Source organism: Salmo trutta, chromosome 19 (genome assembly GCF_901001165.1).
Source record: "Salmo trutta chromosome 19, fSalTru1.1, whole genome shotgun sequence".
Classification (NCBI taxonomy): Eukaryota; Metazoa; Chordata; class Actinopteri; order Salmoniformes; family Salmonidae; genus Salmo; species Salmo trutta.
The window spans coordinates 29,603,379-29,627,579 of NC_042975.1; the positions used below are offsets into that span (position 1 = coordinate 29,603,379).

The window sequence follows — 24,201 nt, forward strand, 5'->3', positions numbered from 1 at the left end:
TTAGACATTTCTAAAAACCTGTTTTTGCTTTGTCATTAAGACTACTGAACATCTAATCAAATGGCTACCCAGTTTCGCAAGCAAGAAAATGGCCTTGCCGAAATCCTACCCCCATTCTAATTTCCTTAAAAAAATCAGAGTCAAATACTTTCTATAGAACAAACTTCACATCAGGATAGGCAACCCAAAATTAATAATTAATGTATGTGTGTTATATTAAACATAGAGGAGGGAGTAAAATGTAGGCAAGCAATAAACATTTCAGAACAACTACTAGTCAAATAAGACATGGGAGAGATGGCAAATTTTGGCAAAGATATTTATTTATAGACTGATACACTTGAAACAAATAGCCAAACCGAAAACTGCAGACATTACTAGTGCCTCCCCCGCAATCAAACTGCCATAAAAAATAAAATGAAACGCAGCCTAACATGATCATTGACAGTTGCCTTGAAGGACACAAATAAAAAATGCTTTCTGCTACTAAGATCAGAGAAATGTAGGCTAAACTGACAACTGAATGAAGAGCAGAAATCTCAACTAGCAAGCAAGTCGCAGCAATGGAGAATTGAGTGCGTGAGCGTTCACGTGGGGGGGGGGGGGGGGGGGGTTCTGGTAGGGGGGAGATTTTTGGCACAACACCGGCCCTCAATGAATATATCTTCCAAACATCGTCTTCTCGGGCGTTATCACTTAAATGTAGCCTTTATGCCTACATTCTTAAGCTCTTGATGGTTGCTAGGCAGCTCCCTTTACTACTATCATCCTGGCAGTTCTAAACTTTGCCAGGCATGTCACTTCACCCATCTCTTTGCAGACTCCACCACTGTTTTCTTAACCACAAGTGGATGGATCCATAAAGAATTAATGTGTGAATAAATATCACTGAATGACAAAAATATTGTAATGAAGGCATTCAATTGTTGCTTACTGAAACCCCAAAGTCATCCAATTTTTATAATACATTTGATAGAAGCAATAAACTACCTGCGTGTGGTCAACTATTTCAGCACCGTTTTGCTCTGCTTTGAGACAAGCTTGGTGTATTGATAAATCAATGTCAGAGGTTTCTTTTCACTGAATCTCTGTTTGGATATTAGGCTGGGGAAATGTTAGCTCAATTGAGGTGAGTGGTGCTCATGATCATCTTGTCTAGTTGGCTCATTTATTAGCCCTGATCAGAGCATTTTGCCAGGATGTTATGTAGATTAACAAGTGGATTATTTTTCTCTTCAGTTGGTCGCTTAGTAATCTAGCCGAGGCCTACTCCCAACCAAAGGCCTGTGACTTATCTTAATCAATCAATGTGATTTTGTTTCACTAAATCTCCATCTGTATATTTGGTTAATTGTCTGGCTGGACAAATAAGTGGAGGTGGTATAGCTCATCTATTCGTTGTCTCATCTATCACTGATCAGAAACATTTAGCGTGCAATAATGTAGCCTAAATTCAGTGTAGGCCTATTATTTTGCTCGGTCATGTATAAGCAACCCCAAAAGCCAACGGAGGGTGTTCAAATGCTTTTGAAAGGATGAAGATACATTCAGAGTAAGACCCTATGCCTGCTCCCTAACAAAGCAGAGTGAGGGTAGGAAAGCGATGAAATGTGGATTAAAAAAGCATGGGCTTGCTTTGGGCTCTGTTTCAACATATCATTTTTTTATATGACGGGTTCCACATGTTGTTGCCATAATGCAAGTTGTGTAGGAAAAAGATTTGTATTTTATTCTGTTATATTTCATTATATTCTAAGCCTACTGTAAAATGTGTGTTGACTGTGTGTCTAGTCTTTTTAACAAAATAACTGATTTCATGTGCATGCCGCAGTCATATAGGCTGCATAGATCAATAAAGTAATTAAACTCAATATACCATTCTATTCTTCTGAAAATACATTGTATTAGTCTTATGTTTCTTAGGACATGCCTAAACTAATTAATAATGGATTTATTTTTGATGGTGTATATTCTCCATGGATTTATTCAAATAGATGTCCACACACATCTGCACACCACTACTACCACTCTTCCCTGGCATGTCGTCATGCACACGGGAGGTATAAAAGGTGTATGCAGGCAAGAATATGGTAAAAATAGGCTTGTTTGTAAAAGGGTCATATAAACATGTCTCAAATGTTTTTACAGGCAAAATACCTTAAATCCTATGTCAAAGTAGTATATGATTAATTTGCTCCCATTTGGAAATGACAGTCTGTCTTAGGTTAGTTCTAAAAATCTTTGGCGTTATCTTTTTGGTTATCTTTTTGGTTATTACTATACTTATGGCCCAACCCATTGGTTTCTGGGACCAATCAGACGGTCTGAATGTGTTCGCATTCAATATAAGTCTAAGAGTCAAATCCAGACTCATTGAAGAGAAGAAACAAACCTTTGTGGGTGTGGCTTTTGGTCTGAGAAATTAGTCTGGGTAGCCAGGTAAGTATGCCAATACATTAGTTCATTAAAATAACCATACATTTATACAGTTTTCCAGTTATGTTATTGCTTAAGTAAACATATGAGCATTAAGGACCACTTTTGCAATGATTTCCAATTTATTAAGATCTCATCCCTACGATTTGCTCAACACAGATTGCAGTCATTTTAGGGCACATAGATTTAACAGTATAACAATCAGCTTGAAGTATAAATAAATCAATATTGTAAATCACAATAACAGTGGAGTGAATGTGTTTCTTTGCTGTTTAAACCTGCCCTCTAGAGGCTAGAACCCTCCACTACCCTCCTATTGGGTCTATAAACCACACGAATGGACTAAACCAGAGTACATATACATTTTAGTAATTGAATGAAATCAGTGCATTGGTAAAACAACCACACATCACAATCATTGCAAGGAAGAGAACCATCTAGGTCAGGAGGATGCGAGAGCAGACTTCAGACATGGCTGAGAGGAGACAGAGAGGACATCTCTGTGCTCTCTACTTGTGTTTGTTGCTGAGGCTGTGTATGTTGTCTTCGACTGACATTTCCCAGGAACCCCCGCCAGCTCCTCTCTATAGAGAAAAAAAGAGTTTGAAATGTTCATCTGTATGCACTCCAAAATGACTGATACAGTATATTAATGTCAATATACACTCAATGGCCAGTTTATTAGGTACCCCGTTCACGAAAATGGTGGCCATGGCATCGAGGCATTCCATTACTGTTCGATTGAACATTTGAATGAGCAAAAAGAGTGACCTAAGCGACTTTGAGCGTGGTATGATCGTTGGTGCCAGGCGTGCCGGTGTTGTGCCGAAAATCTCCCCCCTGACATAATTCTCCCCCCTTCGCGTTCTTCATTGCTGCGACTTGCTTGCAAATTGAGATTTCTGCTCTTCACTCCGTTGTCAGTTTAGCCTACATTTCACTGATCTTAGTAGCAGAAAGCATTTTTGTCTGCAGTTTTCGGTTTGGCTATTTGTTTCAAGTGTATGTGGTGGTTGTAGCTTGTATGGCGCCCTGGGCGAACCCCCCTTCAGCACCCGCCCCGGCAAGATGCCGCCCTAGGCGGCTGCCCATGTCGCTCATACCTAAATCCGATACCGATTTTGAATTAGTCTATAAATAAGTCTCTTTGCCAAAATTCAATCTCTACCATGTCTTACTCGACTAGTATTTTTGAAAGTGTAAGGATAATAACTCAGCAATAGTTGTTCTGAAATGTTTATTGCTTGCCAACATTTTACTCCCTCTATTTTTAATATAACACACATACATGAATTATTAATTTCGGTTGCCTATCCTGATGTGAAGTTTGTTCTATAGAATGTATTTGACTCTGATGTGTGTCACAGAAAATATTTCACTCTTGTGACAAAATTAAGGAAATTAGAAGGGGGGGATTCTGGCAGGGGGGAGATTTTTGGCACAACACCTGTTCCAGTATCTCAGAAACGGACACCCTCCTGGGCCTTTTACGCACAACAGTGTCTAGGGTTTACTGAGAATGGTGCGACAAACAAAACACATCCAGTCAACGGCAGTCCTGTGGGCAAAAACAGCTCGTTGATGAGAGAGGTCGAAGATGAATGGCAAGAATCGTGCAAGCTAACAGGTGGGCCACAAACAGGCAAATAACGGCGCAGAACGACATCTGAACAACTCGTCAGTTCTTGTCACAGTTGGGCTATTGCAGCAGACGACCACACCAGGTTCCACTTCTATCAGCGAAAAACAAGCTGGACCACCAACACTGTACAATTGAGGAGTGGAAAAACATGGCATGTTCTGACGAATTGCGTCAAGCTGATGGCAGAGTCAGAATTTGGCAGAAGCAGCATGAGTCCATGGCCCCATCCTGCCTGATGTCAATGGTACAGGCTGGTGGCAGTGGTGTACTGGTGTGGGGAATATTTTCCTGGCACAGATTAGGTCTCTTGATACCAATTGAGCAACGTTTGAATGCCAGACCTTGTAGAATCCATGCCCTGAAGAATTCTGGAGGAAAAGGGGGGTCCGACCCGGTACTAGATTGGTGTACTTACATTTGAATAGTACTAATATGGACAGAAGAATATTATGTGATCCAGAGGGTGTAAAAATGCCTCCAAGCCATAAACTCATTGTTCTTCTCTCTCTCCCAACACACACACAAACGGACACACACTCTAGGCCTATACCTTTGCCTAGCGTTCTGCTGCTGTGTGAAGGGGACAGCCTGGCCGTATCTCCGCTCCCTGGATCCTCATTGATTATTCCCAGGTTGGTGTTCCATTTGTTCCAGTTAACTTCCTCCACTCTGAAAGGACAGACAGATAGACAGACACATGCTCCAATTACTGTCCCTGAGTGTATGACACATCCATCAGCTGTCACAGAAAGCAAATCAATGATGCAGCACACCATGTACCAGGCTGTGGTGCTGCTGTGCACAGCGGCTGTGGAGTGCATTCAGTCATTTAATTCTAGACGCACAATCACTCAGCTGGGGTTGTATGAGGGGCTTTAAATGATATTTTCCTGATATGATGGGTTCCTGTCGAAATGGCTAGTGTTGGGAATGATTGTCATGCTATTGATATTGGACGCAATCAAATCTATAGAATGTTATCCAATAGGAATGTACAGGTATGTTCACTTGTACTTTTGTCAGATACAATCAGGTTGTGATGTCTGAAAGAATTGATCTATTCTCTCATCATTGATTCAACATCTACAGTATATAAATAAATTTGCCACCTGAAGCACCATCGGCGGTCTTTCTCTCCAGCCCTGGTCCCCAGGTCCTTGTCCACCCCAGAACGAAGCCTCCTTCTCAAGCAGCGAGGCAGGCTCCTTTCCAGATCCAGGATGGTGATGGCCCGCTGTAGACACACGTGTTCATTACAATGAAGAGCTAATATCAAACTATCCACAAAAACAAACAACACATTAAAAGAAATGTGCCATTTCCCTTTCTGTCAGTACGTCTATCTGTCCGCCAGTGAACCTGTGGTGGATCACCTGTAGTTTCCAGATGCTGGTGCTCTCCAGGGACATCTTCTCCACAGTGAGGCTCATGAGGGCGATGAGCATGTTGAGCAGCAGGATGTAGGTGAGCACGATGTAGGAGATTAGCAGCATGTAAAACACTTCCTTGTACTGGTACCTAGAAAAAACACATTCCTTATTGCCTAAATAACTGCCCATTTCTCCACCATGATAGCTAGTCCAGTATATGGAAGTTTATAACTGATGTGTGGTGATCTTTCTGGCGGAAAAAATGGCTGTCTTGGCATCACTCAGGTGGGTGCTAGACATGTCTATCTAAAAAGCCTTTTAGCATCTGTAAAATCAATAATTACCCCTCTGTGAACTCCAGGTCTCCCATGCCGATGGTGAACTTGAACAGCTCCATGATAGTGTGAGAGATGTTCCTGAAGGTGGGTTTTATACACGAATCCTCAGTGGGAAGGAAAAGGGTACGACCTTTTCCATCTGTGCTGTTTATTGGCTGTGCTGTATTATTGGCTGGCAATTCAGGTTCCATCAGCAAAGTGACCACCGCTGTGGAGGGACAGAGAATGCTTTACCACGGTCCATTCACAGAGGTTTTTTTTTACACACAGTACCAGTTAAAAGTTTGGACACACCTGCTCATTCCAGGTGTTTTTTTTGTTTGTTGTTTTTTACTATTTTCTACATTGCAGAATAATAGTGAAGACATCAACACATATGGAAACATGCTGTAACCACAAAAGTGTTAAACAAATCAAAATATGTTTTATATTTGAGATTCTTCAAAGTAGCCACCCTTTGGCTTGATGACAGCTTCAAATCAAACTTTATTTGTCACAGGCGCCGAATACAAGTGTAGACTTACCGTCAAATGCTTACTTACAAGCCCTTAACCAACAGTGCAGTTCAAGAGGAAATAAGAAAATATTTACCAAAGTAAAAAAATAATAAAAGTAACACAATAACATAACAATGAGGCTATATACAGGGGTACCGGTACTGAGTCAGTGTGCGGGGTACAGGTTAAAGGTAATTTGAACATGTAGGGTGAAGTGACTATACATGGATAATAAACAGCGAGTAGCAGCAGTGTACAAAACAATGGAGGTGGGGGTAAATGTAATAGTTCGGGGGCCATTTGATTAATTGTTCAGCAGTCTTATGGCTTGGGGTAGAAGCTGTTAAGGAGCCTTGGGTCCGCTTGCCGTCCGGTAGCAGAGAAAACAGTCTAAAACAGGGCTTTCCTCTGACACCACATATTATTTACTGTAGGTCCTGGATTGCAGGAAGCTTGGCCCCAGTGATGTACTGGGCTGTACGCAATACCCTCTGTAGCGCCTACGGTCAGATGCCGAGCAGTTGCCATACCAGGCGGTGATGCAACCAGTCAGGATGCACTCGATGGTGCAGCTGTAGAACTTTTGGAGGATCTGGGGACCCATGCCAAATCTTTTCTGTCTCCTGAGGGGGAAAAGGTTTTGTTGTGCCCTCTTCACGACTGTATTGGTGTGTTTGGACCATGGTAGATTGTTGGTGATGTGGACACCAAGGAACTTGAAACTCTCAACCCGCTCCATTACAGCATCGTTGATGTTAATGGGGGCCTGTTTGGCCTGCCTTTTCCTGTAGTCCACAATCAGCTCCTTTGTCTTGCTCACATTGAGGGAGAGGTTGTTGTCCTGGCACCACACTGCCAGTTCCCTGACCTCCTCCATATAGGCTGTCTCATCGTTGTCGGTGATCAGGCCTACCCCTGTTGTGTCGTCAGCAAACTTAGTGATGGTGTTGGAGTCATGTTTGGCCACGCAGTCGTGGGTGAACAGGGAGTACAGGGGGGGAACTAAGTGCACACCCCTGAGGGGCCCCAGTGTTGAGGATCAGCGTGGCAGACGTGTTGTTGCCTACCCTTACCACCTGGGGGTGGCCCGTCAGGAAGTCCAGGATCCAGTTGCAGAGGGAGGTGTTTTGTCCCAGGGTCTTTAGCTTAGTGATGAGCTTCATGGGCACTATGGTGTTGAACGCTGAGCTGTAGTCAATGAACAGCATTCTCACATAAGTGTTCCTTTTGTCCAGGTGGGAAAGGGCAGTGTGGAGTGCGATTGAGTTTGCGTCATCTGTGGATCTGTTGGGGCGGTATGCGAATTGGAATGGGTCTACGGTATCCGGGAGGATGCTGTTGATGTGAGCCATGACCAGCCTTTCAAAGCACTTCATGGCTACCAACGTGAGTGCTACAGGGCAGTAATAATTTAGGCAGGTTACCTTCGCTTCCTTGGGCACAGGGACTATGGTGGTCTGCTTGAAACATGTAGGTATTATCAACTCAGTCAAGGAGAGGTTGAAAATGTCAGCGAAGACACTTGCCAGTTGGTCCGGTCATGCTTTGAGTACACATCCTGGTAATCCATCTGGCCCCAATGACTTTGTGAATGTTGACTTGTTTAAAGGTCTTGCTCACATCGGCTACCGAGAGCATTATCACACAGTCATCCAGAACAGCTGGTGCTCTCGTGCATGCTTCAGTGTTGCTTGCCTCAAAGCAAGCATAAAAGCCATTTAGCTCGTCTGGTAGGCTCGCGTCACTGGGCAGCCCACGTCTGGGTTTCCCTTTGTAGTCCGTAATAGTTTTCAAGCCCTGCCACATCCAGCGAGCATCAGAGCCGGTGTAGTAGGATTCAATCTTAATCCTGTATTGACACTTTGCTTGTTTGATGGTTTGTCTGAGGGCATAGCAGGATTTCTTATAGACGTCCGGATTAGTGTCCCGCTCCTTGAAAGCAGCAGCTCTAGCCTTTAGCTCAATGCGGATGTTGCCTGTAATCCATGGCTTCTGGTTGGGATATGTACGTACGGTCACTGTCAGGACGACGTCGTCGATGCACTTATTGATGAAGCCGGAGACTGAGGTGGTATACTCCTCAATGCCATTGGATGAATCCTGGAACATATTCCAATCTATGCTAGCTAAACAGTCCTGTAGCGTCGCATCTGCATCATCTGACTACTTCCGTGTTGAGCAAGTCACTGGTACTTCCTGCTTTAGTTTTTGCTTGTAAGCAGGAATCAGGAGGATGGAATTATGGTCAGATTTGCCAAATGGAGTGTGGGGGATAGCTTTGTATGCATCTCTGTGTGGAGTAAAGGTGGTCTAGAGTTTTTTTGCACATATGACATGCTGGTAAAAATTTGGTAAAACTGATTTAAGTTTGCCTGCATTACAGTCTCTGGCCACTAGGAGCGCTGCTTCTGCGTGAGCATTTTCTTGTTTGCTTATGGCCTAAAAGAGTTGTTTGAGTGCGGTGTTAGTGCCAGCATCGGTCTGTGGTGGTCAATAGATGGCTATGAATAATATAGATGAGAACTCTCTTGGTAGATAGTGTGTTCTACAGCTTATCATAAGGTACTCTCCCTCAGGCGAGCAATACCTCGAGACTTCTTTAATATTAGACATCGCGCACCAGCTGTTATTGACAAAAAGACGCACATCCCCACCCCTCGTCTAACCAGACGTAGCTTCTCTATTCTGCCGGTGCATTGAAATTCCCTCCAGCTCTATATTATCCTTGTTGTCGTTCAGCCACGACTCGGTGAAACATAAGATAGTACAGTTCTTAATGTCCCATTGGTAGGATAATCGTAATCGTAGGTCATCAATTTTATTTTCCAATGATTGCATGTTAGCAAGTAGAATTGATGGCAGTGGGAGTTTATTCGCTCGCCTACGGATTCTCAAAAGGCAGCCCGATCTGCGTCCTCTTTTCCTCTGTCTTTTCTTCACGCAAATTACGTGGATCTGGGCCTGTTGCCGGGAGAGCAGTATATATTCTTCATCGGACTCGTTAAAGGAAAAAGTTTCTTCCAGTTCATGGTGCGTCATCCCAGTTCTGATGTCCAGAAGTTTTTTTCGGTCATAAGAGACGGTAGCAGCAACATTATGTACAAAATAAGTAAAAAAAAAATGTTTTACACACAACGCAAAAAATATAACAAAATAGCACAATTGGTTACGGCATGTAAAACGTCAGCCATCCTCTTCGGCACCATCTTAACAAGAGCTTTGCACACTATTTGTATTCTCTCAACCAGCTTCATGATGTAGTCACCTGGAATGCATTTCAATTTAGAGGTGTGCCTTGTTAAAAGTTAATTTGTGGAATTTCTTTCCTTCTTAATGCGTTTGAGCCAATCAGTTGTGCTGTGACAAGGTAGGGGGTATACAGAAGATAACCCTATTTGGTAAAAGACCAAGTCCATATTATGGCAAGAACAGCTCAAATAAGCAAAGAGAAACGACAGTCCATCATTACTTTAAGACATGAAGGTCAGTCAATCCGGAACATTTCAAGAACTTTGAAAGTTTCTTCAAGTGCAGTAGCAAAACCATCGCGCTATGATCAAATTGGCTCTTACGAGGACCACCACAGGAAAGGAAGACCCAGAGTTACCTCTGCTGCAAAGAATAAGTTCATTAGAGTTAACTGCACCTCAGAAATTGCAGCCCAAATAAATGCTTCAGAGTTCAAGTAACAGACGCATCTCAAAATCAACTGTTCAGAGGAGACTGCGTGAATCAGACCATGGTTGAATCGTTGCAAAGAAACCACTACTAAAGGACACCAATAATAAGAAGAGACTTGCTTGGGCCAAGTAACGCGAGCAATGGACATTAGACCAGTGGAAATCTGTCCTTTGGTCTGATGAGTCCAAATTTGAGATATTTGGTTCCAACCGCCGTATCTTTGTGAGACGCAGAGTAGGTGAAGGGATGATTTCCGCATGTGTGGTTCCCACCGTGAAGCATTGAGGACGAGGTGTGATGGTGTGGGGGTGCTTTGTTGGTTACACTGTCTGATTTATTTTGAATTCAAGGCACGCTTAACCAGCATGGCTACCACAGCATTCTGCAGCGATACGCCATCCCATCTGGTTTGCGCTTAATGGGACTATCATTTGTTTTTCTACAGGACAATGACCCAACACACCTCCAGGCTGTGTAAGGGCTATTTGACCAAGAAGGAGTGTGATGGAGTGCTGCATCAGATGACCTGGACCCCACAATCACCCAAACTCAACCCAAATTAGGGGGTTTGGGAGGCGTTGGACCGCAGAGTGAAAGGAAAAGCAGCCAACAAGTGCGCAGCATATGTGGGAACTCCTTCAAGACTGTTGGAAACGCATTCCAGGTGGTTGAGAGAATTCCAAGCGTGTGCAAAGCTGTCATCAAGGCAAAGGGTGGCTACTTCGAAGAATACAAAATATAAAATATATTTTGATTTGTTTAACACTTTTTTGGCTACTTCATGGTTATTGATGATGTGTTATTTCATAGTTTTGATGTATTCACTATTATTCTACAATGTAGGAAATAGTCAAAATAAAGAAAAACCCTTGAATTAGTAGGTGTGTCCAAACTTTTGACTGCTACTGTATATATACCCTACCGTTCAAAAGTTTAGGTTCACTTAGAAATGACATAGTTTTTGAAAAAAAATGTGTCCATTAAAATAACATCCAATTGATCAGAAATACAGTTTAGGCATTGTTAATGTTGTAAATGACTATTGTAGCTGGAAACGGCTGATTTGTAATGGAATATCTACATATGCGTACAGAGGCCCATTATCAGCAACCATCACTCCTGTGTTCCAATGGTACGTTGTGTTAGCTAATCCAAGTTGATCATTTTAAAAGGCTAATTGATCATTAGAAAACCCTTTTGCAATTATCCAGATACTCACTATATATATATATACTACAGTTCAAAAGTTTGGGGTCACTTAGAAATGTCCTTGTTTTTGAAAGAAAAACACTTTTTTTGTCCATTAAAATAACATCAAATTGATCAGAAATACAGTGTAGACGTTGTAAATGACTATTGTAGCTGGAAACGGCTATATATATAATTCATATTGTTTGCTTATATTCTCTCAATTGTTTTCAGTTGTTTAGAAGTGTCAATGAACGAGGGAGCTGTCAACTGCAATTTTGATAGGTCTTTTGATGATGTTGGAAGAATAAACAAATACATTTTGAATTCATGAGCCACTGACAGGCTGTGTTTGTGTCCCTGCGTGCAAAAGTGACAGAGGAGAGTTGAAATACCTGCTGAAAACCCAAAGAGGAAGGTAACGTAGACAAAGAGAAAGCGCAAGATATCACTTAGGATCATCTACAAAGGGAAAAAAAGAGAGTAAGAATGAGAGTATCAAACAAACTGGATTATAACTACAGCTCGGTCATAACACCAATGTTGTTCCAATGGTAGATACCCTGTGGCAATGAATCCTGTAGCTTCTCTGTAAGAGTGTCACTGGGACTGAATTCTGAAGTCTCAGTGCAGGAGTGCTGATCTAGGATCAGGTCCCCTCTCTCCATATAATTTTATTCATTGCGTTCTAAAAGGCAAGTGTTCCTATATCAGCACTCCTACTCAGAGACTCTTTGTGAAAACAGGCCCTGGTATCCAGTGTACCTTCTGTATCATGACACTGTAGATGCCCATGTGTCTGTATCCCCTGGAGAAGTAGAGCAGGTTGACCCAGCTGAGAGCCAGACACAGCACCAGAAACCCCAGGTACTCCTCCCTACCACAGCAGTACAGCACTAAGGAGGCCAGGAAGAAGATCGCCTGCAGAAAACTACACACAAAGGCAAGTTAAAGTCCAGCGTTTCATCAACTCACTGCGGAAGAGAGTTGGAATCACAGAGAGATAACCTCTGACACTAGTGAAACACTAACTTCCTACACACACATGCATAGAGCTGCCAAGAAACATTATCAACACGGCTTAGAAAACGTATCCTAAGATGTCAGGATCAAAGATAGACTAGTACTGCGTTGGACCGCTCTGACTTCAGCATGTTATTATACAGTGTTTACCAGTAGGAGTGTGTGTGTCTAGCCCACAAGCTTGCAAGGCGTTCTGAAAGATGTGGCGTTGTCCTTATTAGAAGTTATTCTAATCCCTTAGTTATTGCTATGCAGGGGCAGGTGATACATAATCTATCAAATAATTAGTGTTTGTGGAGAGAGATTTTATACAACTTACAAAAGGATTTCACTGTATCCGTCAATCAGCAAAGTGTCCAGGCTTGGACGTTTTCTCTTCAAGTCTAATATCTTGGGATAGAAAAAGAAAAACATTTGATCAACCACACTTTTGAATACAGTTTTGTTAAATGATATTTCAAACATTTAGGCTGGGATTCAATCCGATCGCGCTTGCAGACAACACAGCTTTTAAAGGCAATCTTACCGCGTTAATGGAGATAGCGTTCAAGGTCAATGCTGCAGGTGTCGGCTCAATTAGAAAATACCTTTAAGTGTCAACCGCGCTATAACATGGATCTAGCGCGAATCGGATTGAATCCCTGGCCTTAATCCTCATATAATCAAAGCACATCACACATGCACACATACCCCTCTTATGAAGAAATAGCAGGCTCCCACAGTTATAAAAAGCTGACCGGCGAGTCGCAGGTACTCCTGTCTGGTATGTTCCAGAGTAAAAGGTGGCTGGATATCAGAGGGTGAGAGAAGAAATTAAGCTGAAGTTAAAATAACTGTCTTTGGACAGCAGGTAGCCAGCCTAGTGGTTAGAGTGTTGGCCAAGTAACCAACTTGGTTTAGATTTTTTTATTTAACCCTTATTTTACCAGGTAAGTTGACTGAGAACACATTCTCATTTACAGCAATGCCCTGGGGAATAGTTACAGGGGAGAGGAGGATGAATTAGCCAATTGTAAGCTGGGGGTGATTAGGTGGCCATGATAGAATGAAGGCCAGATTGGGAATTTAGCCAGGACACCGGGGTTAACACCCCTACTCTTACAATAAGTGCCATGGGATCTTTAGTGACCACAGAGAGTCAGGACACCCGTTTAATATCCCATCCAAAAGACAGCACCCTACACAGGATAATGTCCCAAATCATTGCCCTGGGGCAGACGAGAGGAAAGGCTGCCTCCTACTGGCCCTCCCTCACCACTTCCAGCAATATCAGGTCTCCTATCCAGGGACTGACCACAACCAACCCTGCTTAGCTTCAGAAGCAAGCCCGCAGTGGGATGCAGGATGGTATGCTGCTAATACCTGAGCCATCAAGGTGACAAATCTGTCGATGAGTCCTTGAGCAAGGCATTTAACCATCATTTGCTCCAAGGACACCATACTACTATGGCTCACCCTGTAAAACACCACATTTCACTGCACCTGTATGTGACAATAAACGATTCATAAATAATAATTTGATCTCCTCTATAGCTGAATGATGTTAGCATGGATCCAAACTTAATTGCTCTTGGACCAGCCAGGCTAGAATAATGCAGCTTATTGTGATAATGCAAAGACCTCACCGTTCCCTTCTTCCTGTTGTAGGCAACAGCAGTGAAGACGGAGAGGTAAACCAGGTAAACCAGGAAGTTTAAGAAAAACATCCGAGCCGCAAACTTGTCCCACTTCTCCTCCAGTAGCCTGTTCAGAGGCTCAATCTGCAGCATCTCATGGCGATTCTGAAATTATATTTTATAATATTGATATAATATAGCCACACCTTTATGCTAGTATATCTATATTTTAGTCTTTCTCTCTTTAGCGACACACACTCACAGAGAGGTTGGAGAACAGCTGCACAGGGTTAACCACAGTGCAGAACTCATGGAGCAGTTTAGGGGTTAAGTGCCTTGCTCAAGGGCACAACAGCAGAAAAAGGCATCTAGAGCCCCATTTATACCTGGTGCTAACATGTGTCCTTCCTAATGTTGCCCACATTCTGATTAGTCAATGCTATCTGATAGCACGGACCCATTCTGAGTGTGCCCATATGCTTTAGACAGGTGTAGACTATTCAGATGCTCATAGCCAGAATCTTTTTACATGTCTATTTTCAAAGGATAAAGCTAAGAATATTAATAACTTCATAGTTGGAAGAAAATTAAGTGTATTCTACAAGAACCAATATCACTCTCTAAAAACACAACCTTATGGACCAATCCTTGGATAGCTTTTCAGAATTCACCGATAAATTGGTCCACATGTAAAAACTAAAGGCATAGAAACTGTAAATGACTTGGTAATTCTGAAAAGCAATACTGTCAAATACATGCAACTTAAATGTTTTCGATCACAACATTTTTATTCAAAATCTTTTGGACATCAGATCAATCTTGAGGGAATCCTATTTGAGTCAGAAAAGGATATTCATATGATAGGTAAGCTATACAAAACCTTGCAGAGAGCCCCATCCAACTGACAATCTCTTAGAAAAAAAATATAAACTATTGGAACCAGACTTAAAAATAAATAACTGATGTTGGCACAAGATGGAGGGAATGTTGGGCCATAACTAACAAGATTACAGTTAACGAAAATGTACACTTAATCCAGTATGAATACATTTATAGAATAATATTGAGACAAAATTCACAAATTCTGCAACACAACGGCAGAGTCATGTCTGAAGTGTAAAACTAATAATGACTCAATAATCTATGCCTTCTCGGAATGTTATAAAGTCCAAAAGTTATGGGCGGAGTTAGAAAGTTGGCTTTCAGAAGTATTACAATGTAAATGTACTTCTAATCTGTAAATCTGCATATTTCAAGACATGGCATAAGAGGGGGTGCAGTAAGATAACCGATGGGTTGGACGATACTTTACTCGTCAATCATCTTTAAAAAAAACATATACGTAAAAACTGTAAATCAAGCAATCGTTCGTCGATAACACAATGGAAAGGTCAAACGCTTTACTATCTAAAAATTGAAAGTGAGTGGGCTATGGAGAGAAACAGAGTGATGGGGCGCTGGAGATGGGGGTGTGTGCTAGTGGGTCAGGGCAGGTGTGATGTAGTTGATGTTTGTACGATGTTGTCATTTGTATGTGAATGTTTTGTATTGTTTATAAAAGATTTAAAAAATAAATAAAAATAAAAGATGCATTTTGATCTGATTGTGATCTAATCTTCCTGACCACCTTCAGAGGTAGTCAGGCATGCATTGTGTCTGGAAGTGTAGATGGATCTGGAAAGTGAAACCATTTAAATTATCATTATCCAGCCCTCTAAAATCATTGACAGGTGGCACCATTAACTCAGGCCTGTAACGGCCGTCGTATTGATTGGACCAAAATGCAGCGGGTATGTGAATGCTCATCTTGACTTTTATTTGAACACTACACAAAACAAGAAAAAACGAACAACAGCTAAACAGTTTTGCAGGCTAACCACAGCAGTGCAAAAACAACTTCCCACAAAGACAGGTGGAAAAAGGGCTACCTAAGTATGGCTCCCAATCAGCAACAACGAAGTACAGCTGTCCCTGATTGAGAGCCATACCAGGCCAACACAAAGAAATACACAACATAGAAAGAACATAGAAATACAAAACATAGAACAATACCCCAAAACCCCGACAACACAAAACAAACACACCCCTGCTACGCCCTGACCAAACTACAATAACAAATAACCCCTTATACTGGTCAGGACGTGACAAGGCCATCAACATGTGTCTTAAAATAAATAAATATTATTTAAAAATAATACCTCTCAAATAATTTGCATAGAGGGAGGGATCAGCAAATTTCATCACAATGCAGTGGACAGATGTGTAGACGCATGTCTGAAAATCTGGGCACAATCAGAATGTGGCCAAGATCAGGACAATGGATGCATGTTAGCACCAGGTATAAAGGGGCTTATGATTTATCATCGGATGGGGCCACAGTGTCTTCTGATCTCTCCTGTCTCAGCCTCCAGTATTTATGCTGCAGTAGTTTATGTGTCGGGGGGCTAGGGTCAGTCTGCTACATCTGGAGTATTTCTCTTGTCTTATCCGGTGTCCTGTGTGAATTTAAATATGCTCTCTCTAATTCTCTCTTTCTGTCTTTCTCTCCGAGGACCTGAGCCCTAGGACCATGCCTCAGGACTACATGGCATGATGACTCCTTGCTGTCCCCAGTCCACCTGGCCGTGCTGCTGCTCCAGTTTCAACTGTTCTGCCCTCGGCTATGGAACCCTGACCTGTTCACCGGACGTACTTGTTGCACCCTCGACAACTACTATGATTATTATTATTTGACCATGCTGGTCATTTATGAACATTTTAACATCTTGACCATGTTCTGTTATGATATCCACCCGGCACAGCCAGAAGAGGACTGGCCACCCCTCATAGCCTGGTTCCTCTCTAGGTTTCTTCCTAGGTTTTTGCCTTTCTAGGGAGTTTTTCCTAGGGAGTTTTTTCCTAGCCACCGTGCTTCTTTCACATGCATTGCTTGCTGTTTGGGGTTTTAGGCTGGGTTTCTGTACAGCACTTTGAGATATCAGCTGATGTACGAAGGGCTATATAAATACATTTGATTTGATTTGATTTGATCCTTTTGATATAAATGTGACTCACAGGAATGTCACTGCTGTAGACGATGATCTCCATGACAGAGTTCTTTTCGTAGGAGTCCAGTGAGGCCAGGTCATACAGGGAGGAGTGGACGGGTCCGTAAACCCACTCAGTGAATTTACGGGACAGGTGTCTGGTCTCCCTCTCCTGGAACTCACGATGCATCATGTGCTTAAACAGCTAGATGAGGAATAAAACAATTGGTTTACACGTAATGGAAGGATGTAGCACATTATGATAAACACATACAGTGCATTCGGAAAGTATTCAGACCTCTTGACTTTTTCCACATTTTGATCCGTTATAGCCTTATTCTAAAATTGATTAAATAGTTTTTTTCCCCCCTCATCCGTCTACACAAAATACCCGATAATGACAAAGTAAAAACAGGGTTTTAGAAATTTTTGCACATTTATAAAAATGTTAAAACTGAAATAGACATAAGTATTCAGACGCTTTACTCAGTACTTTGTTGAAGCACCTTTGGCAGTGATTACAGCCTCAAATCTTCTGGGGTATACCGCTACAAGCTTGGCACACCTGTATTTGAGGAGTTTCTCCCCTTCTTCTCTGCAGATCCTCTCAAGCTTTGTCAGGTTGAATGAGGAGTATCGCTACACTGCTATTTTCAGGTCTCTCCAGAGATGTTCGATCGGGTTCAAGTTCGGGCTCTGGCTGGGCCACTCAAGGACATTCAAAGACTTGTCCTGAAGCCACTCCTGCATTGTCTTGGCTCTGTGCTTAGAGTTGTTGTCCTTTTGGAAGGTGAACCTTTGACCCAGTTTGAGGTTCTGAACGCTCTGGATCAGGTTTTCATCAAGGACCTCTCTGTACTTTGCTACATTCATCTTTCCCTTGATTCTGACTAGTCTACCAGTCCCTGCTGCTGGAAAACATCCCCACTGTATGATGCTGCCACCACCATGCTTCACCGTAGGAATGGTGCCAGGTTTCCTCCAGACGTGACGCTTGGCATTCAGGCCAAAGAGTTCAATCTTGGTTTCATCAGACCAGAGAATCTTGTTTCTCAGGGTCTGAGTTTCTTTATGTGCCTTTTGGCAAACTCCAAGTGGGCTGTCATGTGCCTTTTACTGAGGAGTGCCATCCGTCTGGCCACTCTACCATAAAGGTGCTGCAGAGATGGTTGTCCTTCTGGAAGGTTCTCCCATCTCCACAGATGAACAGATGAACTCTGGAGCTCTGTCAGAGTGACCATTGGGTTCTTGGTCACCTCCCTGACCAAGGCCCTTCTCCCCCGATTGCTCAAGTTTGGCTGGGCGGCAAGCTCTAGGAAGAATCTTGGTGGTTCCAAACTTGTTCCATTTAAGAGTGACTTCGCTCTTGGGGACCTTCAATGCTGCAGAAATGTTTGGGTACCCTTCCCCAGATCTGTGCCTTGACAGAATCCTGTCTCGGAGCTCTACGGACAATTATTTCGACCTCATTGCTTGGGACCTTATATAGACAGGTATGTGCCTTTCAAAATCATGTCCAATCAATTGAATTTACCACAGGTGGACTCCAATCAAGTTGTAGAAACATCTCAAGGATGATCAATGGAAACAGGATGCACCTGACCTCAATTTCGAGTCTCATAGCAAAGGGTCTGAATAGTTATGTTATAGTAGTTATAATAGTTTATTATTTGTAATAAATTTGCAATATTTCTAAAAACCTGTTTTCGCTTTGTCATTATGGGGTATAGTGTGTAGATTGATGAGGAAAAACATTTATTCAATCAATTTTAGAATAGGACTGTAACGTAACAGAATGTGTAAAAAGTCAAGGGTTCTGAATACTTTCGGAATGCACTGTATGGAAGAAAAATGCATTTTCTTCGTACGTCTAACAGGAACAAAATATTACAGTGAAGATGAGATGACAATGAGATTACTTAATTTGGAAACAACAAACTGTTGATCTGTTCTCCAGAAGGTCTTTACTGGGCCGAACACCATTACAGCATTACTCCATATTGGACTCCTCCCTTACCCCGATCTTGCCAGTCTTGGCAGCCAGTTTTATAGTCGTCAGGCCCTGGTTGTTCTCTATGTCCTCCAGCCTCCATTTAGGGTGCAGGCGGGCAGTTGTTGTGAGGATATGGTCGTACATAGAGGTGATGAAGTCAGTGTTCTCTGGTGTGTTATCAGCCAACACCACCAGGGCATGCAACACCATGTTACCCAGGGAATCACTCTCCCTCACGTCCACTCTCTGGTAGTCATTCTCCAGCAGGAAGTCCACCACCTCAGGCTGGTTGGTGCATGCAGCCAGAGACAGAGGCAGCTCACCTGGAAACACATTTTCCCTCAATTCAATGTCCTTTCTATTACCCTATCCACCACAACAGTGACAACCTTGTTGGAAATATTTTCTGGATATGTAAATCCACTTTAAATAAAGCTTCATAAAACACTTTAATAAAATTCCCTTAGTCATAAAGAAGGGAATGATTATTCTCTGAGGGATGACTAGACGCCTGACAAGCAGAAGAGTCTGTTGTCAAACCTACCAGAGGAGGATACTGTTCAAGGCTCAGTGATACTGACACACTCACCAAAGTAGAAGCTGGGTCCATCATGGGCCTGGAAGAATTTCCCACAGGCTTTGGCCTGGACGTTTGCTCCTTTCTTGATCAATAGCTCAACAAAATAGATGCTCCTTCTCTCAATGGCAATATGAAGGGCTGTTTGACCTATTTGATCCGTAGATAGAAAGGATAGAATATCATAACATGCATGGCCTGACATATACAGTTCCATGACTGTTTTGGTATGTTGAGGGCTGTGTACATAGAACGGAGTTGTCAGAGGCATGTGTGGAATAGATGAACAACATCAACTAATGATAATTCTGGTTATATGACAGTTCACCTTTGTAATAGCTGTCTGTGTATGCAGCATTTACAAATTCTTTGATGTCCCCCATCTTCTCTGAGATGTCAAGGAGATATTCAATTGTGTTATTTCTGCCTTTTCTCAGATTCAGTAGAGCCTTCAGCAGGACGTTTTTACCATACGATTGATCTAGGAGAGCAAGAGGTGAAAGAATGGGGTATAAAATAATACACTTGAGGGTCAGCGTTAGTGTTAAAGCTATAGGTACAATGCATTACCACTCTAGGTTTAGGGGTAGAGTTGAGGCTAGGGTTAGAGTTGAGCTAGGATGTGGACATGAAGTTAAAGTTAGGGTTGATGCTAGAGTTAGGGTTTAACTGGGATGTGGACATGAAGCTAGGGTTATTAAGGTTGAACCGGGGTGCGGACATGAACCTATGGTTAGGGTAATAGCTAGAGTTAGGGTTTAGCTGGGGTGTGGACATGAAGGTAGGGTTAGGTTAATGGATAGGTTTTGGGTTGAGCCAGGGTGTGGACATCAAGCTAGGGTTAGGGTAATAGGTTGGGTTAAGGTTGATCAGAGGTGTGGACATGAAAATAGGGTTAGTTTACAATACTCATTACACTGTAATAACACGAGTAGTTACACAGCAATAATAGCACTGTAATGTAAAGTGGTACCCTAAAATGCTACAATTATACAGTACTATATACTGTAATGCATAGTCCCCCTCACACTCAGTGTTGGAGAGCTTCTTCATGGACTGATGCAAGTACTGATGCAGCCCTTCCAGCTTCATGACGTCACCAGTGGACACGGCCTCAAACAGCCTCTTGATGTCAAACCTCTTGCTGACCCTGTCCTCTTTGTTCTCCTCCAAACATCGTACTTCCCTACAAAGAAAAATGTTAGACTTTAGTATTGGGAAAGCATTTCTTCTTCAATTGGAAAACAAAAAATGAATGGTCTTTCCCAAAAAGGCTTCAAAACAAAGACCTTATTCTCATGTTATATTGTAAATGAACTTCTGATTAACAAAACGTCCTCCCTGAGGGAAGACATCTGTGTTTTCTCAAACAGTATTAAGACTGTTATTAGTGTGACTTAGCCCTACAATCAGGCATTAAACACCATTTGTCTCCATACTGTACAGAATGTGTTATTATATTTTGTGAATGTGTTGTCTCACTTGTCAAAATTGAGATTGAATCTAATCTTGGGAGCGGCCTCCTCCAGCTCATCCTGGTAGTCTGAGTCCATGGGGGCTTTGGGCACCCCTGAACTGCCTAAGCCTAGGGCAGACACCAGCCGGTCAGGCTTCTTCATCTGTCTGCTCTGTGCCCTCTCATCATCCGTCCTGTCATCCGTCTCCAGAGAGAAGGAAGGGTACTCTGGGGCCTTTGACTTGCTCATAATGACTCCTGTTCTAGAGGAGGAGTTACAATGATAACACATCACAGTCATGTTAATACAGTATGTTCAGTATATTATAAATCCCATGAGAGGATTGACAAATTCTCATTTAATGTAATTTTTCTGCAGTGAGGGACTGCATTCATGGTTATCTTCCTGAGTTTTGGCATGATGAAATATTGTTTGGTCATACACATTTTAATAACTAGACATTGACTTTACAATTTCTTCCATTTATCTAGATTCTCTGAAACATAATAAGAGAGCTGACCTCAAAATACACCAGCTTTTAGACATGTGATGTTTCACCCCCAGATGGCTAACAAAGCTGGTTATTTATTAGCACTTCCCCATGACAACTATAGCTAATACAAAACTCTATCCAGGCCTGGAACCCTTTCTTTACTTAAATAACTGACAAAACATTCCTAGACAGTTCAGCTGAATATTAGGACAGCAATTACTGAGACACATTGTAAATAATCACATTTCTCTCCAAGCTAAACTGATCAGAATGAATCATTATTCCTGGGATTTAAATTATTTCTCAGAAAAAGGATGACATGAGAAACGACTTGTTTTGTTATTTCCTTGTAGATGCCCTAGAAAAGAGGAAGGAGATTGACAATGACTCAAAGTGAAACTCTGAAGACCTCTCTGCCTACCATGAGGAGAACAACATGTGTGGAACAGCAGAAAGAGAGAAGTCAGGAGCATGATTCAAACACATCCCCATTTATAACCCAGCACATCTAGATCCATCTCATTCTCATCAAATATTTTGGTTTATGATACCCTTGACAAATGAATGAAATAATACAGAACTGTGTTACGAGGGGATACAGTATTGTGAAAACAAATAATCTAAGGCTCAACATTAGTCACGATAGTTTTTTTTTAACATATTGTTATTCTGCTGATCCATTACTGTAAAACAAATTAGTGTAATGTGTACTTCAGGTCAATTTGCATGGCACAACACACACTCAGTGTAAAACAGTGAGCACATAAAACAGTGTGCAGCACGTGAACAATGTCTCTTATCCACTCTATGAGATAATGTCTGTATGCATAATTGATGTGGCCATTTTGCTATCACTTGATGTACATTATAGATCCTCATCTACTCATCTAAAGCTGCTGGACCTGGGGCTCAAAATGGCTTCTTCCTCTCAGAGAAGAAAGGCTATTTTCTGATGCGGTGTCATATGATTACCAACCCCTCCCTACTTACAAAAAAACAAAACCACAGTGTCTACCAACTGTAGAACATCAACGATGAGCTCTCTCCCACCACAACATATAGTCTGTTCCTCATTAAACACATTGTTTTTACTATGCTAATTTCATCTTTTCACATTAACTACAGTATAGCTGAAACTCAGGCTGAATAATCTAATTGTTGTGCTTGTTTTATTCTGCTCTGATACAGTCTTTATGTAACCGTGTACATTTGAATTGTCCTCCTGTGCAGATCTTGTTAAAAAACGACTAGACTGGTAGACAATGACATCATGGATCATCATGAAAACAAAGCATTTTAGAATCACAGTTTCAGACACATCTAACTAATAACTTGCATGCAAACATGTAAAACCAAACAGTGAGTAATTGTGATTTGGTTATATTCCTGGTTTCTATTAGTAGCCTGCTCTACAGTAGTTTCTCACAGTGAGCTCATGCACGACATGTTGACTGGAGTGAATGTTTACAGTTTGGAGTGAATTCAGCTATGGCAATAGAAGAACTGAAACTTTCCCACATAAACAAAGCAAATGCAAAGCCATCATCAACACCTGCTTATGATTCAATAATTCAAACATGGACATGAAGCCATCTGGGACCTGAAGGTCTAACATACAGATAACTGTACTTACACAGAGATGAATTAATTCCTTCCATGTATGTACGAAGACAACTTCACAGAGTGGTCTGTTGGATCACTTTTTCTCTTGTGTCTCTGTCTATCATATCATCCGTGTATTAAATAAACACCTTAAATCCACAACTGCATGACAAATCAACCTCTATGTACAGAGCGTGTGTGTGTGTTTGAATCTTACTCAATACTACTGAGTAGTAGGGAGGGATGCTATGGATAAAGCGATGGGAATGATCTTGGAGAGCGGAGAGAGAGCCAGATGCAGAAAGATAGTTAGAGCCCATCCCCAGGGAGTATCAGAGTACATTACCACTAGAGAGAGCTCTGCTCTGAGAGCTTAAAAGGCTACATGGCTGACCCTTGGTGTTATTGACCCGGCCTCTGTTGCACTGCTGAGACAGCAATGATATAGTGACCAGGAGATGCACAAAGGATCTTAGCTTATTCTTATGAATGTTGACAAATAACTGTTTTAATCTACATGTGTTTTGTTAACATTATATTCAAAAGTAAATGGACATCAGTTTAGCCATTGGCTCTTATTTACCCTCTGCATCCGAACTATATGCATACTATATCCCTATTGATAGAAACATATGTGGTATTCTAAGTACATTGATAAGGTGCTGAACCAACATTCTTAGTAAATCCTCAAAGTTCGCATACACACATATTCAGTGCACACAATGCAATGGTAAAATTCTGCATTTCACAATCTCTGTTTCAAAAGTAAATTCCAGTATCCTGATTTGTACAATATTATGTTGCAAATTCTTAAAGCCAAAATATCATCCCCTTCTCATTACTTCACACATTGAGTAGCCAACAAAATTTTGCACAGATGATCAATTTTCTAATATCCCCATAAGACCTAATGGTACAGTGTAGTTAGTTTGATGCAAAGGCATCTATCTTCTTGAGTACTGTATATGTCATAACAATGTAATAACACAAACATAGATGATTAATCTAATCGGACATAATTACATATTATCAGATAATACATTACTTACTTATTGTTTTGAATGTGTCTCGTCTCACAAGGGGTTTCCTTCTCCTTTAATACAACATTCAAGTCAGTAAGCGTTTCTTCTTTTTTCTTTCAGAACAACTTTGCAGGGCTTTTTGAGCGCCTGCCTTCTCTTAGATCTGCTTCCTCGTGAGCTGTGTTGTTGGTGAGTCTGTTCCTGTGACTAAGATTGTGGTCGGAAAAAAAACTTGTCTTG

At 41.8% G+C, this 24,201-nt stretch overlaps 1 protein-coding gene across 3 annotated transcripts; it reads right to left on the minus strand.

The window, feature by feature from the left end:
- Positions 1-2,539: 2,539 nt before the first annotated feature.
- On the minus strand, positions 2,540-24,201 carry trpv1 (transient receptor potential cation channel, subfamily V, member 1). Of its 3 annotated transcripts, none has more exons than XM_029700396.1 (17): positions 23,989-24,201; positions 20,870-21,106; positions 20,416-20,573; positions 19,716-19,868; positions 19,400-19,537; positions 18,835-19,133; positions 16,846-17,022; positions 13,801-13,956; positions 12,866-12,961; positions 12,495-12,565; positions 11,918-12,083; positions 11,548-11,614; positions 5,793-5,994; positions 5,452-5,596; positions 5,188-5,312; positions 4,629-4,747; positions 2,540-3,020 (listed from the first exon to the last, which is right to left on the minus strand). In XM_029700396.1, the coding sequence occupies exons 2-17, from the start codon at positions 21,091-21,093 to the stop codon at positions 2,902-2,904; spliced, it is 2,415 nt and encodes an 804-aa protein (XP_029556256.1). In that variant the 5' UTR covers positions 21,094-21,106; positions 23,989-24,201; the 3' UTR covers positions 2,540-2,901. The 3 variants fall into 3 exon arrangements, with proteins under 3 accessions (XP_029556256.1, XP_029556258.1, XP_029556257.1); XM_029700398.1 differs by lacking the exon at positions 23,989-24,201 and adding an exon at positions 22,971-23,396 and having other exon boundaries at positions 20,870-21,101; XM_029700397.1 differs by lacking the exon at positions 23,989-24,201 and adding an exon at positions 22,971-23,396.

Bases quoted from the DNA above. Each gene is read 5' to 3' on its own strand.
- trpv1 (XM_029700396.1), bottom strand. From the start codon at position 21,093: ATGAGCAAGTCAAAGGCCCCAGAGTACCCTTCCTTCTCTCTGGAGACG. The intron at 5,995-11,547 runs GTATTTCAACTC...GTCCCTCCACAG, and splicing joins CCTCTTTGGGTTTTCAGCAG to CGGTGGTCACTTTGCTGATG. The intron at 5,597-5,792 runs GTAATTATTGAT...TGTTTTTTCTAG, and splicing joins GACCTGGAGTTCACAGAGGG to GTACCAGTACAAGGAAGTGT.